This window comes from Nannobrachium achirus (genome assembly GCF_963921795.1).
Source record: "Nannobrachium achirus genome assembly, chromosome: 6".
Classification (NCBI taxonomy): Eukaryota; Metazoa; Chordata; class Actinopteri; order Myctophiformes; family Myctophidae; genus Nannobrachium; species Nannobrachium achirus.
The window spans coordinates 20343965-20361857 of NC_137815.1; the positions used below are offsets into that span (position 1 = coordinate 20343965).

At 40.8% G+C, this 17893-nt stretch overlaps 3 protein-coding genes across 3 annotated transcripts; all 3 read right to left on the bottom strand.

The window, feature by feature from the left end:
• Positions 1 to 808: 808 nt before the first annotated feature.
• Positions 809 to 3778, bottom strand: tmt1a.1 (thiol methyltransferase 1A, tandem duplicate 1). The gene is made up of 2 exons (XM_080728610.1): positions 3237 to 3778; positions 809 to 2665 (listed from the first exon to the last, which is right to left on the bottom strand). Exons 1-2 carry the CDS (start codon positions 3735 to 3737, stop codon positions 2432 to 2434), a joined length of 735 nt encoding a protein of 244 aa, XP_080584736.1. The 5' UTR covers positions 3738 to 3778; the 3' UTR covers positions 809 to 2431.
• Positions 3779 to 9361: 5583 nt separating this feature from the next.
• Positions 9362 to 10459, bottom strand: LOC308286892 (UV excision repair protein RAD23 homolog B-like; the record flags this gene model as incomplete). Its single annotated transcript, XM_080728015.1, has 1 exon — positions 9362 to 10459. One exon carries the CDS (start codon positions 10457 to 10459, stop codon positions 9362 to 9364), a length of 1098 nt encoding a protein of 365 aa, XP_080584141.1.
• A 4316-nt stretch (positions 10460 to 14775) lies between these two features.
• LOC308287444 (T-complex protein 1 subunit beta-like) lies at positions 14776 to 16383 on the bottom strand (the record flags this gene model as incomplete). The annotated part of the gene is made up of 1 exon (XM_080728617.1): positions 14776 to 16383. The coding sequence occupies one exon, from the start codon at positions 16381 to 16383 to the stop codon at positions 14776 to 14778; it is 1608 nt and encodes a 535-aa protein (XP_080584743.1).
• Between the last annotated feature and the right edge of the window lie 1510 nt (positions 16384 to 17893).

Genomic DNA, 17893 nt, shown 5'->3' on the forward strand with positions numbered 1-17893 from the left:
GAGAGACGGGTCGAGAAGATCATGAGATTAAATCAACCAGTGTGAGCCTCGTATTCAAGTTTCTCCACACGGTGGCGCAATTGGCTTAGAAAAAACATTCTGTGCTACACATTGTTGTAGCACTGAAACATGACTGTCCCTGGCGCGTTATTTGGAATTGCACCCGAGTTCTGGGCAAACCCCGCGTCGCTGGCTGCACGACCGTCATGGGACCGGGTGTACATGGGTTTTGCACAAGCGACGACTTTAGCCTACACAACAAACTACAAAAAAACATTCAGATTTCACAAACTGCCTTATAAAGTCTCACTCCTGTCTAAATACTGGCTGGCATTCTATAATTACCCGGAACCTCCGTGTTCTATAAGAAGCCTTTTTATCCGATCGTTTTCTGTTTTCCCATGTATTTCCGGACCCATTTTTGCAAGGCCACGCCCACATCTGTGTTCAATAGATGGGATTGGTGCGCACGGGGAACGCAAAGAAATGCACGGGAAAACAGAAAACGATCGGATACAAAGGCTTCATATTAAAGAACACGGAGGATCCGAGAAGTTATAGAATGCCGGTCAGTATTTAGACAGGTGTGAGACTTTATAAGGCACCTTGTTTGAGGAATCTGAAAGTTTGTGTAGTTTGTATAGGCTAAAGTCGCCGCTTGTGCAAATCCATATAAACCCGGTCCATGACCGTTATGTTTCAGGGCTACGCATTGATCAAACCTGTCAGCCTGGTACCATCTATCACTGCGGCGCAGTTCCTTTCCATCATGGAATGATTATGAAATGAGTAGACGTAGACCACCAGCTTATTGATCCCTTAATTTATTGACAGAAATGTAAAGGAGACAATGCAACATCTCCATTTCAATTTCAATTAGTGGTCCCTCTATTATAGTCTATAATAAAAAACGGTAGATGTTTTAAGGATACAAATCATAAAATATTTTAGCACACTAGAACATTGACACTCTTAATTAAGGCTACTCTTTGGACCTATGCTTTGGACTCTTAAGGCCCATTCCCATTGGGCCAGATAAAGAGATACAAACATATCTTTCACCATTCAAGTGGATGGTAAGATACAGAAAACAAATATATGCGACATATATATTTTTTAATCTGCATCTTACCATCCACTTGAATGGAGAGAGATATTTTTTTATCTGTTTATCTGGCCCAGTGGGAATGGGCCTTTAACCTGTTACGTTTTCACTTTGGCCAAAAAGGGACAAAGTACATAGTATCCACAGAGCTGGGTCGTAACTCTAATCCATCCCTTTTCATTTTGGCAGTATAGGGACAAAGTACATAGCCACAGAGCTGGCTCACAACTCTAGTCAATAGTGAATAAGTCCCCAATATTTGGCATGAAACTTGCCTCTATAATCTGGTTTACATGCATATTATGTAATCTAGTCTGCATATTCTTAAAGAAATCTACATGTAGTTCTAGCTACCCCATGTTTTATTGTAAGGCTGCAATTATCCAGGATGGGTGGACGTTACTTGATATAAAAACATGATACATCTAGTGGCAACTCTAAGTTAGGCAAATAGAGCTGGGGAGGAGGGTAAATAAATACCTCATGTTGTCAGGACATATTTGCTCGGTTTATGATAAAAATGATGGTATATTACTGAAAAAGCTGATTATTTTTTTAGAATGATGTAATTGATTGACCACTCTTTGGCAGCAGGAGGGTATCCCAAAGTCTGCACATTTCAACTTGACAACAAGAACTTTTCACTCTTGTGAATCATTATGTAGGCCTACATATAGGCTACCGTATCTATCTAGGCCTAATAGAAAAATGCAATGAAGATTGTTCTCACCAAAAAACAAGCAAAGTGAATACAGGATTTCATAGTTTAACACCAGACCTTCTAGTGTCATATTGGTAGAAATGTTAAGTTTAATTACTCTCCTGTTGATATAGAACCACATAGCAAGCCCCAAGAACATTCAATAGACAATTAGCTAGTGCAAAATAGAAGTAAGCATTGTGCATATAGTCTATTCCAGGGGTCTTCAACAGGGGGTCCGCGGAGGTACTGCAGGGGGTCATTTTTCACATTTATGTTAAAAACTAAATCATGATTCTATCCATTTTGAATAGCTTGAATACATGATTACTATGCAATTGACAGATTGTTGATATTATTGACACAATTGGTTCTCAGTTAATAAGTAGTATGTTTAGAAATGGACAAATGGTAGTGGTACGGCCCACCCTGCTCGCTGTAACTTGTACATGTTTAAAATAAAAAATATGTCGTAGCCCCGACCCCCCACCCTACGAGGTGGTAGGGGGTCCCTGCTCCATCTCCCCATCAGTTTGGGGGTCCCCGGCCTGAAAACGTTGAAGACCCCTGGACTCTATTCAATTATACTGATGTTGCTATTCACTGGAAAACATCCTTTGCTGAACCTATTTGACAGCATAGCCCACAATATGTGGTTGTATCAAGTAGGTGAGTGGTGCAGCAATGTGTCGAAGATTGAGTTGGGAGAAGCCAGCTGACTCCAGGTCCTTCCATGTTGTCCTGGTGACCTCGCATCCATCACCAAAGTAGTACCACATGGGTTGGAGAACATGCTGGAAGAAGTATGTCCACGTTGAGGGGTCTGCGACAACATGCTCCATGAAGTAGAAGGCCCCACCCTGTAGGGCAAACATTGGGTCCACCGATTAAACCTCTAATACCTCTGTACCTCTCCTCTAATATATTAAGATTGTAGTACAGGGGACGCACAATGACCCCAATACGCACGGTTATTGGGGGTGTCTCAAACATAGATGTCTCAAATAATAGGCTATCAGCACATGACTTCTGTTTAGTGTCTTTGCATTGTTGTGCACTTATGCTAGTGGACCGTCACATGTTTGAAGAATTTATTAGAAGTTTGCAATAGGAAAAAGTACAGTTTCGTGACAGCACAAATCACTGGTACAAGGTCACTACACAACCACTTTATGTATCTCATTCTCATAATAACACTGAAAGACAGACGGATAGAACAGAGTACTTTGCATAAGATAACACCAATAACAAAGGCAGAAAAGGGGGAGGGATGGAAACATGGGGGCTAGTCTATTTACAAGTCTCGAGTAGCAGCTGACTTCAGACCAATTTTGAAGGAGGCTAGGGATTTGCACTCATTTCTTTATCCCCATATAACGAACAGTTGTACAAGCTGCTAACAAACAACACGTTGTATTTATTATTACTTACAGGCCTCAGCACACGATGCGCTTCTTGTAGAGTTCGTGGTACATCGTTGACAGAACAGAGCACAAGTGTGCAGACAACAGCGTCCACCGATTCGCTCTCAATGATGCCCAGATCCTCTCCAGATGCGACTGCAAACCTCTCGAACGCCAGGTGGTCATTGTCAGCCAGGCTATCTGACAGGTACTTTTGGAAATTGGGGTTCGGGTCGGTGCATACTACCTTGCATCCCGACGGGTAGTACTTGAAATTCGCCCCTGTGCCGCAGCCAATCTCCAGAATACTGAGGGCTTCACCGGTGGGTTTCTTGAACTCTGACAGATTGCTAAAGAGATCCTTCTTTTTGTCGTGCATTTTCTTGTTGTATCCTACAGATATTTTGAACAAAATAAATGGAAAAACTCGCCTGTATATGCTACCGTACAAGCCAACCGCTTTAAGCAGGTGCAAGGGTATAGTTAGCACCTGAAAAAAGAATGTGAAACAGTTCATTAGAAGCGCCATTTTTGCAGGGAGGTCGTCTGGTGTCTGGTCGACTGGGTCAAAACAGGGACACGATTGGAGAATCCAATGGGCGTGATGCGAGTGCGACACGGGAGAGTGTTTTTTGCAGGTCTTTCAGTCCGAGTGTATCAAAAATGCAACTGGCTTAAGGCAGCGGAAGCTTTTGATTGGCTGCGCGGAGGTGCCGAAAGTCGGGGGGACGGAGTCGGAGATACACACATTACACCTAAACCTAACCTTGGCTTAACCCTAACCCTAACCTCAGTAAAACTAACGCTGGTAACCACCTGTTGAATGTTAAACTGTTCGGACCAACGGTGCTTAACCCAGTTGCCTTTCTGACACACTCGGACTGAAAGACCTGCAAAAACACTCCCGTTAAGCTAGCCTTACACCTAACAACTTTGGTAAGATTGTGGACAGATTTGGGAAAGATTTCTTAAAGACTACCCCTCACACTATAAGATTTGAAAAAGACTCCCCAAAGACTGTAGGATGATTTTTCAAAGATTTCAGTTGTTAGATGCCCAAAAGATTGTGTAAAGACTGGTTCAAGATTCCCTTTTATTTGCTGAAATATGCCTATTATATAGCCTTGTGTTCCTAAATAAATTATAATATTATTATGAAGCATTAGGCTAACCATAAATGAAAATAGCCGATCTACAAGCTCAGTCACAGCGCGTCGCATCAGAGTATTGCAGTATTGATACTTTTACTTGATTACTTTTTCACTGCACATGCCGTGCACAGTCTGTACACACACACACCGAGCTCCGCCTTCCTCCCTCAGCCAGTCAGCCCTGCTCCTCTGTGCCTCTCCTCTCTAGTTTTCACCTCTCAGCCGGTGTGGGTCAAATATCTGCTCGCTCTGCTATCCTAGCGCGGGGGTCCTGCGACTGTTGATGACGTCACACAATAGGATCGGCTCTCCGTCTGAGCTCCGTGAAGTGAGCTGCATTAGCGTTTCCGGCCTGGGAATTAGCTACAGAAGCCAGGCTCCAGCCTTCAAAATAAAAGTGCACTAGCCTTCAAAATAAAAGTTCACTAAATAATGTTTTTTAAAAGACACAAATGTATTTACAAAATATGTGTATGATATATGTCTCTATACTAGTGTACTTCTAATTGTCCTAACACATTTTCCAGGTTCTTTCAGATTGAAATTCAGGATATGTGAGCTATTAAAGGCCACTTAAAATGTTAATTCCATTCTTTCTATTGTAATCCATAGAAGAGCTATCAATTGGTTGTTGATACAAGTAGGCTACACCAGTAGGCCTACACCTAATTAGGTCCAGTTACTTAATTATCAATTTTACTTTATCTGTTTATTTAGATTGGGCAGATGTAATGTAGGCTGGGCTATATTAATGTAAGTAATGAAAATACACCGTGTGTGCATCTACAGCAGGGGTCTTCAACAGGGGGTCCAGGGCCCCTAGGGGTCCTCAGAATTACTACAGGGGAAGACACCAAATCTATGTGTGATAGGACCATTCTTTTAGAATAAATGAACAATCCTCTCATCCCTTTTCTGAGGAGAACTTTAGCCAAAAATAGCAGATCTACACGCTTGTAGATCAGCTATTTTTGGCAAATAGGTTTGGTTTTTTATTAATTTTTTTGGTTATATTTTTGGTTATATTGGTTTTTTATATTGTTTTTTTATATTTATATATATAATATTTATATAATATATATATATATATAATATATATATATTATATATTATATATATTATTAATATATATATATTATATTATATATATATATATAATATAATATATATTATATATAATATTATATATATTATATATTATATAATATTATATATTATATATATATAATATTATAATATTATATTATAATATTATATTATATAATATATATATTATATATTATATAATATTATATAATATATAATATATATATTATATTATATATAATATAATATATAATATATTATATAATATTATATAATATTATATAATTATATATTATATATTATATATATATAATATTATATAATATTATATTATATTAATATTATAATAATATTATAATAATGTTATATATAATATTATAATATTATATTATAATATTATATTATATAATATATATATTATATATTATATAATATATAATATATATATTATATTATATATAATATAATATATAATATATTATATAATATTATATAATATTATATAATTATATATTATATATTATATATATATAATATTATATAATATAATATTATATTAATATTATAATAATATTATAATAATGTTATATATAATATTATAATATTATATATTATATATATATAATATTATAATAATATTATAATATTATATAATATTATATAATATAATATTATATAATTATATATTATATATGATATATATATATATATATATATATATAATATTATATTATATTAATATTATAATAATATTATAATAATAATGTTATATATATTATAATATTATATATTATATATATATAATATTATAATAATATAATAATATTATATAATATTATATTATATAATATTATATAATATTATATAATATATTATATTATATATATATATATTATATATATATATATATTATATTTTATATTGTTTTTTTATATTTTTTTATATTTTTGGTTATATTTTGGTTGTATTATTTGGTTATATTTTTTTGGTTTTTTTATTTTTTGTGAATGTCATGTTCCAGTGTTCAGTAAAGGTTAGAAGTAAAATTCACAATCATCATATATTAATTATAAAAGAGAAGAATGAACACTGCTGTCTCTGTAGAATGGTGTTGCCATGCTGCGTGGTGGGGCGAAAACAGACGATCTACAAGCCTACAAAGCGTTGCGCTTGTTATGTGTTGTGAGCTAGTAGGTCTGCTGTGTTCGGCCATATTGTGTGACGTCATTCGCAAGCGAAGGACCCCTGCGCAGATATGGAGCCCGAGTGGATGTAGTACCGACACCGGCGCAGATCGATCCTATCAACTATTATCAACGTTGAATGTTTGGAATAATGGAAACGCGGAGAAATAACTAATAAAGGGCTGTCGTAGTAGCTAGTAGCCGCACCAACAACGACCAGGCTGGCAGCTCAGGCAGCGTCTTTTGGGGAATGAATGGCTTGGCTTTTGGCTTGTTCTGTTTTGGTTGTAGGCTAGGCTACGTCATTGTATTCATTCAGACTCAGCCCCGATTTGTGAAAATATTAAAGCAGTTTGATATTCTCGTAACAGAATCTGGCTCTCAAGTTGGGGTAAAAATCGAGTCGGACCACTACCTCACATTTAACGATTGAGTAACGACTGAGTCACGGGAGCGCGCCGCAAATAGCCCCGATTTTATTACGATTGAGAAATCTTTTCAGTTGTTAGATGTAAGGGGTCCTTTAGCCTACAATACGTGAGTGTGACCTGTTGACGTCGCTATTGTCTACCACATTGTTTTCATGCACACAAGTTGACACAAAAAACAGTGTCTTTGTTTGGGAAATAGTAGATTTCAAACTTGTTATAAGTAGATATATAGGCTAATAATTAGCCTATAGTATGTTATGACGAATATGTTGATGTAGGCCTATACCTCAAGACCTCACCACACTCTTAAAATTCTTTTTTTGTTATGTATTTTCTCCAGTGATGCGTTTCTCAAAACTACAGACAAATCAAGTCCTTAAAATAATGAACCCAGACATCTGGAACATTGGTTCAAAAGTATCAAAAGTATAGCCTATTTAAGAGCTGACTCAATAAATTGAAATAAACTAATACATCTACTTTTTACATTTTACATGCAGCAATAATGGGAACATGTCATTATGTGGCAGTCCCCGCAATGGTAGCCTAAGTACTTTCACAAAAATGTGTCAGTGACTAAAGGGAAAAGTGTGTGTGGCTGATTTTCTGCCAAGGAGTAAGGAGTAACCTAGTAGTAGGCTATTTGTGCAAAACAAATGCTTGCAATTGATCCAGAGTCAAGAAAAACTACTACTACTTAGGGCAGAATTAAACATTACTGTCATTCCTGTTTTTTCTTTTTGCAATATCCCCTGGCCCTGACTATAAATGATAATTTTGAGTTAAGCAGTGTCCTCACATGTTATCTCAAATCAGAATATGGCACTGGATTCATATGAACACCAATGAAACCCAAATTCAACCTACCTTGTTTAGTCAGAAAGATAATGTTTTTAATATATCAGCAAAGTGGTAGCTGCCATCTTTAATAGAATAGAAATCATCCATTTTGAGGCATTATATAGCACCCATTTTTGAGCTGGGCAAGTGCTTACATTTGTAACCTACCACTGAATTTTCATGTCAAATCAGAATCAGGATCTATAACATCAATAGAAATTCTGCCTGACTGCTACATCAGTCATCTTTGACATATTTCAGACTTAAGACTCGTATCTGGCAGAGGTTTCAGTTCTATTCCCTTCCATAATAAAAATGTAATGCATGGAAGTACTCCTTTGGCCTGCTGGCAGAATGCACATTGTGGCGGTTTACAAGATTATCCCCCGACACACACTCTTCTAGCTTCCCTCCTGAAAGAGCCACACCATATAAAAAAAAATCGAACCTCTGTTCGAAGTGGAGCTGTGTGTGTGTGTGTGTGTGTGTGTGTGTGTGTGTGTGTGTGTGTGTGTGTGTGTGTGTGTGTGTGTGTGTGTGTGTGTGTGTGTGTGTGTGTGTGTGTGTGTGTGTGGGTGGGTGTCTGGCCTGGCCTGAACAACAGCGCCCTCGTGTGGTCACAAAAGGTACTGTAGGCTACAGACAGACAGACAGACAGACAGACACGCAGACATACCCACACACACGGCCACGTATAGGGTAGCTTGTGTTCCACACAGCTCCAATAATTGTGAGTACCTGGTAGCTCAATCACAGGCTCCTTGTGAAGTGAGATGACCCGTGTTCGAATCCTCTGAGCCATCGGCTTCTTGTCTCTACATACTGTAGAAAATGCACAAAAAAAAAGAGAAAATTCTTTTAGCAGTGTTACTTGGTGGTCACTGGTCAGATGATGTGGCTGGTAGCTAAACCGATTAGTTCACTGATCACATTGCTCCTTCTCTGATAGTTGAGGGAGGACCTGCGTTCGAATCCTCCAGCCCTTGGTCTCTCTACTCTCCTATCTGAATAAAGGAAAAAATGAAAAAAGAAAAGTATAAAAAAAAGAAAATAAATTGTCAAGCCGTCACTTGGTGGTCAGACACCATGAAGTCATTGGGCAGGACTGCTGTCCATAACCCTCTGGGGGAAAAGAAAAAAAAAGAAAGAAAAACTCTTTTGGGGTGTTTGCCAGTGTAAATCACCTTGCAGGCCTAATTTCCATCCTGAAGTGCTTTCTCGCATGGGTGCATTGCAACTTTGACAGCAACTTCCCTTCTGCCTTGTTGGCCTTAGGATGCCTTGGTGAGGAAGTGATTTATTCAAACAACTCCCACACCACAGCAAATCCCTCCTTCACTGCCATTTCTCCATTGTCCATCCTTAATCACAACACCTGCACCCCGTCCTTCTCCCTTCTCCAGTTGCTCCTTCCTTCGGCGTTACCAGTCCAGTTCAGAATGACTATGGCCCTTATTATTATTAATCATCGTCGTTCTGTTGTAAAAGGAAGTTTGCAGCCATGTTCTCGTTCTTTTCACATGCAAAGTAGGCTTGTATAACCATTCCCTCTGGAAATCCGAGGGCCTTTAGCCTCTCAATGGCTTCTTTCTCCTGGTGTGTTACTTGGATATAGTTATTGGCGCCAGCCAGGGCATCACCTGCTCCACCTGCGCCTGCTCCACCTGCGCCGCTCTCCTGTACCCCCTCTGGATTTGGCTCGTTTAACATTTGGATGAATTGTTCCTGATGGTTATTGATCTCATGAAGGAGCTCTGGGTTCTCTCTGCTTATCTCATGCAGCAGACCTGGAAGGATGTTGGGATTCTGCTGGATCAGCGTTCTTATCATCTGGAACTGGGGTTGGTTGGCCAGGAAGCTCAGGGGGTTTCCTCCACTCAGTCCACTGTCACTTTGTGAAGAGCCGCTGGCTGTGGTGGGGGCACTCATAGCGCCTACCTGAGGGGCCGCTGGTTCAGCCTCTTCTGCACTGCGTTCCTCCTCCATGCTTTGTGGGATTCCTGTCATCAGATACTCCACAGCTCTGTCCGGATTGTTGTAACTGGCCCTGAGAGCAGCCACCACCTGTTCTCTCTCATATCCCCCCAGCAACATCAGCTCATTCACCGTGGCTTCATAAGAGTCGTTTGTCACAAGGGCTGAATTGGCTGAATCAAATACGGTTGCCCCAGTTTCACTGGTACTTGTAGTGGTTGGAGATGACATGTCCTCTTTAGGTGCGCCTTCTAGTGGGGTGTCAGAGCCCGATGCGGAGGTAGCTGGGGCTGTGGGAGCTGCGGTGATAGGAGCTGAGGCAGCAGAGGTCTGGGCAGCTGCTGGGGTTGGTTTGGGCTTTGCCACCATAACCACAACAAAGCTCTTCTCATCTATATTGTACTCTTTGAGAGTTTTGTCATCACTCAGGATTTTACCTGCATATATCAGTTTCTGTCCATCGGCTGGATAACCTTCCCTCCCCTTCTCATGTTCAATCTTTTCTTTCAACGTCTTCACGGTCTCCTCTAGATCTACGTCTATGCTAAAATTGGCTTGTGTAAGTGTTCTTACTCTGAGCAGCATTCTGATGGCCTTAGTTATTTCACCCTGACTCTGGCTACACTTTTTGCAAGCTTGGTTAATTCCACTGGGTAATTATAAACTGACAACTTTGTTTTCACTCACCTGCCTTAAATATGGCTGTAGAGTAGATATCGTATTCGTCACCACTTGCTGATTACATAATACATATACACCCATATATGGTGCTTTGGTCTAGTTCAATAGTTATCAAACCTTGAGACCATGGTAGGGTTAGGGTCTGCGTACATTTATCTCCTCTTTCAGTATGTTGCCCTCATCGCCTACCAAACTAATTGAGACTAGGGGCTTAGGTCATTATTTAGTGTGGTTGTCTGAAGGGCAACACACTATTGTTCTCTGTCCGAGTTTACGGAGTAACATTTAGCCAATGAGGAACCAGCATTCTTGTGACGTCACCGTTATGCTGCTTCCTCATTGGCTAAAAGCAGTTTTTGCTGCTTCCTCACTGGCTAAATGTTACTCTATAAACTATAGACGTATGCCCACATCACCTTTATGCTGCTTTCTCATTGGTTGAAATGTACTCTATAAAATAACCCAAATGACCTGATTGGGAAAATGCGAAAACCGCTTTTAGCCAATGAGGAACCAACATTCTCAGTGACGTCACCCCTACGCAGCCTCCTCATTGGTTGATAGAAACTATAGAGTTAACCCCCAAAGTCCATTGAGTTCAACAGAGGAGTGTTGTTATAGAGTAAACCAAGAGTGGTGCAAGCTTGAGGATTGGTCGAGCTTCACATGATCATTTTGGCTATCCAGACTATAAATAGGCAGCTACAATTTCAATTTCCCAGAATTTCAGCTTTCCGGTTATCTATCTATTCTACAGTATCTACCTCTTTATTATCTATAATTTCCAGAAACCGTGTCTGTCTGTCTATTTACGCCTGTAGTCAATCAAGGACACAGCCGTGTATAACCATAGCCAGTCAGAGAGAGTCAAAGGGTGACATCATAATATCGAGGCATATATATGGCTGAATGTGGGTATTTATCCAGTTTAGAGATTAACCCCTGGTTACATAAAATTAAAGAGTTAAAGTTAAATATACTATAGGAAAAGAAGGTCTTCTACCACTTTTTCGAGTCACGTGTTCAAATACTGGATTCTGATTGGCTAAATTCCGGAGGTTATGAGAGGACAACTGCCGCAAAGTTGTGTGTCCGAGATCAATGCGCCTCAGTGTACATCCGGGGACTTCCCCCAACCAACAAATGAAGGTCGCAGCGGTCCTATGTTTACTAACGTGCGTACTATCGTCGCCGATTTATTTGGATCCAATGCAATCCGCCAACTTTAAAGCCCCTTTTCTCTGAACCTATGCCTTTCTGGAAGCGAACAGCCTCTATTTACGGCCGGAACGGTGCTTTTAACTGACGTTAGCTTAGCTGTAAGCTAGACGCATGGATTACTATGGAGTTGGCGCCATCTGTTGGTGAGTAGAAGATGTTGTTTGTGGAACTATCTGCTGTCTCGCGGAAGTTTTATAGGCAATAATGATTGTAACTTAAGATCCTTGCAAGTTACAACTATGTGTTTTCTTTCATGTATACGGGAAAAAGTGGTAGAAAAGCTATTTACCACTCGGGGTCGGACATTATGCTCTCATAATGTCCTGAGTGCGGGTGTTATCGGACTCGGCTGCGCCTCGTCCGATAACACCCTCACTGCGGACATTATGAGAGCATAATGTCCTCTCACTCGGGGTAAATTGCTTACTTAGCCTACTGGCAGTGTGCACAAGAAGTCTTGCACTGGTCAGTCCAGCGGTTTGGAAGATTAGCCCCAACACACACACACACACACACACACCTTTTCGAAACGGTGAAAGACGCTTCCAAGGGGTGGCTCTCTCTGTCCCAGACAGTCTGTCCCATAGGCTTCCAAGGAGTCCTGTGTCCGTGTCATGTCCCGTGCATGCAGTATTGAGGATTGGTCAAGCTTCACATGACAATTTGGCCCTCCAGACAAAATCATTCATCCATTAAGAATTCATAAAAATATAGAACTAAAACACATAGAAAGTATAGATCTAGAACACAAAATGTATAGATCTAGAACACAGATGTCATAGCTCTAGAACACATAGAATAAAGATTCACCGCTTCACTTCGAACCGAGGTTTGATTTTTATATATTGTAGAGCTAGCCTGTATATCAAAATATACAGGTTAGCTGTAGCCTCCTAGAGGGGATAAAAAATATCAATCTAGTATTGTTACTTGGTGGTCAGACACCATGACATCAGTTGCTGGACATAACTGCTGTCCATACCCTCTGTTGGGAAAAAGGAAAGAAAAAAGATTGCATGCATGCTTTGTGTTTTTGACTGTGGCTTCTTCCAATCCATTGGCCTTGTGATGCCTCGAATTTCCACTCTTCATTAGTCGAGCAGTGGTCCTGCATTCTGGTCGGTGAAAATGCTTCTAAGGCTCTCTCTCTCTCTGTGCTGCAGCAGGGGTTTGAATGCAATGCAGTGCATCTGACTTGGACGGGTGTTCCCAGTGTTGCCAACCTAGGGGATTTGTCGCTAGATTTAGCTACTTTCCAGACGCCCCTAGAGACTTAATTAGTGAAAAGCTTCTAGAGACAAATCTGGCTACTTTGTCTGCTGATTTGGGGAAACATATTTTTTACAGGAGCCAGAGATAAAACCCTATCAGTGACACACAAACGCGCACGCCACATCTCTTTCTCTCTCTACTGGTACTGCTGCCGTGGAAAAAAATAAAAAAAAATTGAATCATTACCCTAAAAACGTGCACGCGCATCTGTTCACATGCACGCGCTATTGTGTGCACGCAGTGCGCGTGCACCCCACCCCTAGCGACTTCTAGCTACTTCTGGGAGAGCCACTAGCTACTTCCGTTTCTGGGGAGTTGGTGTTCCACAATTAGAACACAATTGGCCATGGCCATGAGATGGAAGGTTGGTGGGGAAGATGATACATCTCATTCACTGCACTAGTAAAAAAATCACACCCGTGTGAACTGAGCGGTGGTCCTGGAGGCTGCACAACAGCACTACTGGGTGGGTGCAGCGGGGGTTGCAGTATATATATGGGTAATAATAAGGGTAATAATAATAATTATAAAAAATATTAAAACAATATAAAAAAAATATTAATAATAAAAATATCCATCACCCCCCCCAACCATAACCCCCCCCCCCCCCCTTCCCCCCTGTGTGTGTGTGTGTGTGTGTGTGTGTGTGTGTGTGTGTGTGTGTGTGTCTGGCCTGGCCTGAACAACAGCGCCCCTCCCTTAACATGTGTGGTCAGAAAAGGTACTTCAGGCTACATACAGACACGCACACACACACACGCATACACACACGGCCACGTATAGGAGACGGTGTAACCACCGCTCAAAAAGAGCATCGTTCGGTTCATAGTGTATGATAAATGTGATAAAAGCTTGTACCGAACGGACCACTTCCAGCCCATACCACAGTAGATGCCTGGAAAGGGCCAATAGGATCATGAGGGGTAAAGAGAACCTCAGTAACGGATTGTTCATGATGATGCAGACTTGTAGGCACCAGATAAAATAAAAAGGAAAACAAAAAGGGAAATAAAACAGTTAGCTTGCATTCATCCGTAGAACTATGCATGTTTTACCTCGTGTCCGTGGATGAGTTTACTGATGTATACCAGTTTTGTGTTACTACAGATACTGTACAGGAAATATACTTGTCTTGAAACTAATAGTCTGTGATCCAACTCTTCATTCCTGGTATCTATTTGAGTCCTGATCCTGAGATGCACAGTCCGGATCTGCCGCTAATTGTTTGATGCACTCCTTCTCCGATACACATTATGGATCCAAATGTATGGGTCTGATTTATCTAATTCCATTTGGCTATGACTGACCTCCAAAGTTTGAGACATAATGCTCTATACCCCCTCCCTATTGTGCACATTCCCCATCGCAGCTATTTTGTTATTGAATATTTTGTTTGATTCAGAAATATATAGTGCTGTAATAAATATATATATATATTTTTTTCTAAATGTATTTTAGGCAATGTAGGCAGGAAGCTATCTTAAGCACAAACTATAGTAACTATTGAGAGCTCAACATAACCAAACATAAGGCTAGTTGTCTACTCATAGCTTGATTGAAACTTGTCGTAACATCTTTAGCATAATCATCCATTATGCTATGTAGTGGGCAAGCATTAGCAGGTGAGGACTGCCCATAAGTCCGACATCTCATTTCTCCGACTACGTGGCTACGCGTGGGGCAAACGCTGTCGGAACAATGACACGGCACCAGGTCTATACTCTGTACTAACAGGGGTGTTGGTCTGGAACGCGCCTCCTTGGAGCAGCTTTAATGATGTTGTCCACTCTGATAATCATCTCGGCACCCTCAGCAGCGCTCAGCAAGACTTGTCTCTTCACCTGGAAGGACTCGGTGATTCCCATGGCACACATGTCCCCTATGGTCCCCTGAGACATGTCCAGTCCAAACGTCTTCTTGTTCTCCTGGTGAGCCGCTCTGAGCTGAGCGACGAGGTCGGCACTGTCATAACCGGCGTTGTCCGCTATTATGATGGGCAGCATCGTCAGAGCCTTCGCAAAAGCCTCGATAGCAACAGACTCCTTTCCAGGAGTCCGGATGGCCAGATCATTCACCGCCTTGGCCATCAGCATCTCAGAACAGCCTCCTCCATACACAGTGCGCGTTTCCTTAACGGTCTGAGTGAGGACACACAGTGCATCATGTAGAGACCTCTCTGCCTCGTCTATGATCTGCTGTGTGGCTCCACGCAACACAATGGTGCAAGCTTCCCCCATGGCAACTCCGGAGAAGTGGATGAGAGTGTCTTCCCCAATCATCACCTCCTCAATCAGTTTGCAGTGTCCCAGTTTGACCAATTCCGGATGTTCAAACGTGCTGGCGATCTCGCCTCCGGTAACCAGAGCCAGTCTCTCGACGCCGGCAAAGTCTGCGTGTTCAATGGCCATCACTCCGGCCTGAGCGAACAGCTGCTCTGGATAGTTATAGATCAACTGTCTGTTGATGAAACAGTTGATTCCATGTTTCAGGATACGTTCAACTTTCTCCTTCATCTTTTCCTTCTCGGCCTGTTCAATCTCTGCGACCTTGGCCGTGGAGTCGACTCTCACCCTGGAGCTGAAGATCTTAATCTTGTCCGTGTCCATGCTAGTGTTAGCGACCAAGATGTTGGCGTTCTCCATTCTTTTGGGCTGATTCACTCCGATCTTCTTATCCAACAGGAAACCCTCATCCAGGTAGGAGTCGGTGAGACTTCCTCCCAGCTTCTTGATGATGTGTATGGCATCCAGGTTCCCCGAGCCCTTCAGTCTGAGCACAGCGTCCACGGCCAGCTGAGAGAAATAATCCTTGTGATGGGTCAGTAGCTTCGAGGACAGGGTTGTCCGTGCTATATTCAACAGATCCACCTGGAACTGGACAGGGTCCTTACCATTGTCCACCGCAGCCTCTCCCAGAGCATCTCTTGCCGCCTGAGTCGCTTTTCTCCACCCTCTGATTATCGTCTGAGGATGAATCTTCTGACCGATCAACAGTTCTGCTGCCCTGAGCAGCTCCGCAGCCAACACGGTGACCGAAGTGGTTCCATCTCCAACCTCGTCGTCCTGAACCTTGGCGATGTCAACGAGGACCCTGGCAGCAGGGTTGTCCACACCGATGGCTTTCAGAATGGTGGCTCCATCATTAGTGACAGTTACATTACCTTCTCTACCTGCTCCCAACAGGATCTTATCCATTCCTTTTGGTCCCAGAGTGCTTTTCACCAGGTCTCCAATAGCAATGGCACCGATGAAGGAAGACAGTCTAGCTGTCTCAGCCTTCTCTTCATCTGCTCCCTGTCTGAATATGTTAACCGGGGCATAGGATATAGATGCCATTGCTTCTGTAAATTATTGACTGAAAAAGTATACAAAAGAGATTAAAAGGATTGGCTAACAGCTTTATATAACGCTTAACGATGTCTTGTATAACGCTTAACAAGTCTTTGCCAATGTCAAAAGCTACAGTACTTAATAATAATAAGATAATATAGTACATTTATATAGTTGCTACAGTTGTGACTTGTCACAACATGTTGATGACGTATGCCCTCTCATATATGGTGCTTTAGTAGTTGATAAATAAATTCATCTTATATAACATGTTTCTTCTTCTGAAAACCCACAGTGCAGTAGAGGTAAGTGTGATTTCATACCTGCAACTGAATTGCTATAAAACGGGCAAGGAAGACAATGATGAAGACAATGGGGCTTTGAGTCATACGTCATACATACATCATAGACAAATGACATCAGACTGTCCACAAAAATTCCGAGATGTGTTCCAGAGAGAATATTTGTGTTGTTAAAATGTTTCAAAATCATTCATTGTGGGCTCGCCTAAAAGGCGAGACCAGTATGTTATCTTCATTATTTATAGAGTGAGTTCCGTTGCGTGAGTTCCATCGCAGACAGTACAAAGGCAGGGCCCTTAGCCAATGAGGTGCGGAAAATCTGGGAGTGGTGTTAGCTGTTGAGCTTCACATGACAGTTAACACGCTGCAGCAGAATATAGTCACGAGCGAGCCCACACTGTTTCGTAGGAACAGTATTTCTAGTTATTTTATATAGTTTTTCAGACAATAGCCGATCTACCGTTCTCAACGCATCACATTGCGTTTGAGCTTGTAAATTGCCTATTTTTGAATAATGTTGTGTGTGATCATGACTTCCCCTGTTGTGCTAGTTGGATATTATCTACTGTACCCCCTGGGCCTATTGTTGGTGAATTTGCCAGTGTGGATGCTAAGGAAGGGCATCTTCCCTGAAACATCCATGTGACAATAAGCTCCTGAGCTCCTTGAGGAGATTTTCAACACAATTACTGAAACTTGCAGATCACACAAACTGTAATCCCATTAGGTTATTTGTATGTATTTATTTATTATTTTATTTCTGATTCTTCATAAGCATCTATCCATGGTGGATAAAAGCCTTGAAAAAAGTTTTAAAAAAAGAAAGAAAGAAAAACACCATAAGGATAAATATAGTCCAGGAGCCAAGACAGATTTTGGTATAGCACCAAGGTGATTCTTTGCATTTTTGTATTCCTAGATTTCCTACATGTCTCTAGTTTATATTTTGGTATGATAAGTCTTCCAATTCAGTAGCATAATAACAGTTATCACTCTCTAAACAAACATATTCTCGTATGAAACCATGATGTGTGTTAACCCCCCATAAATTCACACATAAGTATTGTTCAAAGTATTCTGTTACTATTGTGCAAGCTAAATAAGCATACAAAAAAATAGAGGAAAATGTTACTTCTCGAAAGGCGTCATTTTCAAAATGGTGTCGACAATGGCTGCCGGGGGTTTAAATTGGTTATATCTCAATTACTATTCAA

Coding starts and splice junctions, on each gene's coding strand:
- tmt1a.1 (XM_080728610.1), bottom strand. CDS start 3,737: ATGGCGCTTCTAATGAACTGTTTCACATTCTTTTTTCAGGTGCTAACT. Junction 2,666..3,236: donor CGCATCGTGTGCTGAGGCCT/GTAAGTAATAAT, acceptor TTTGCCCTACAG/GGTGGGGCCTTCTACTTCAT.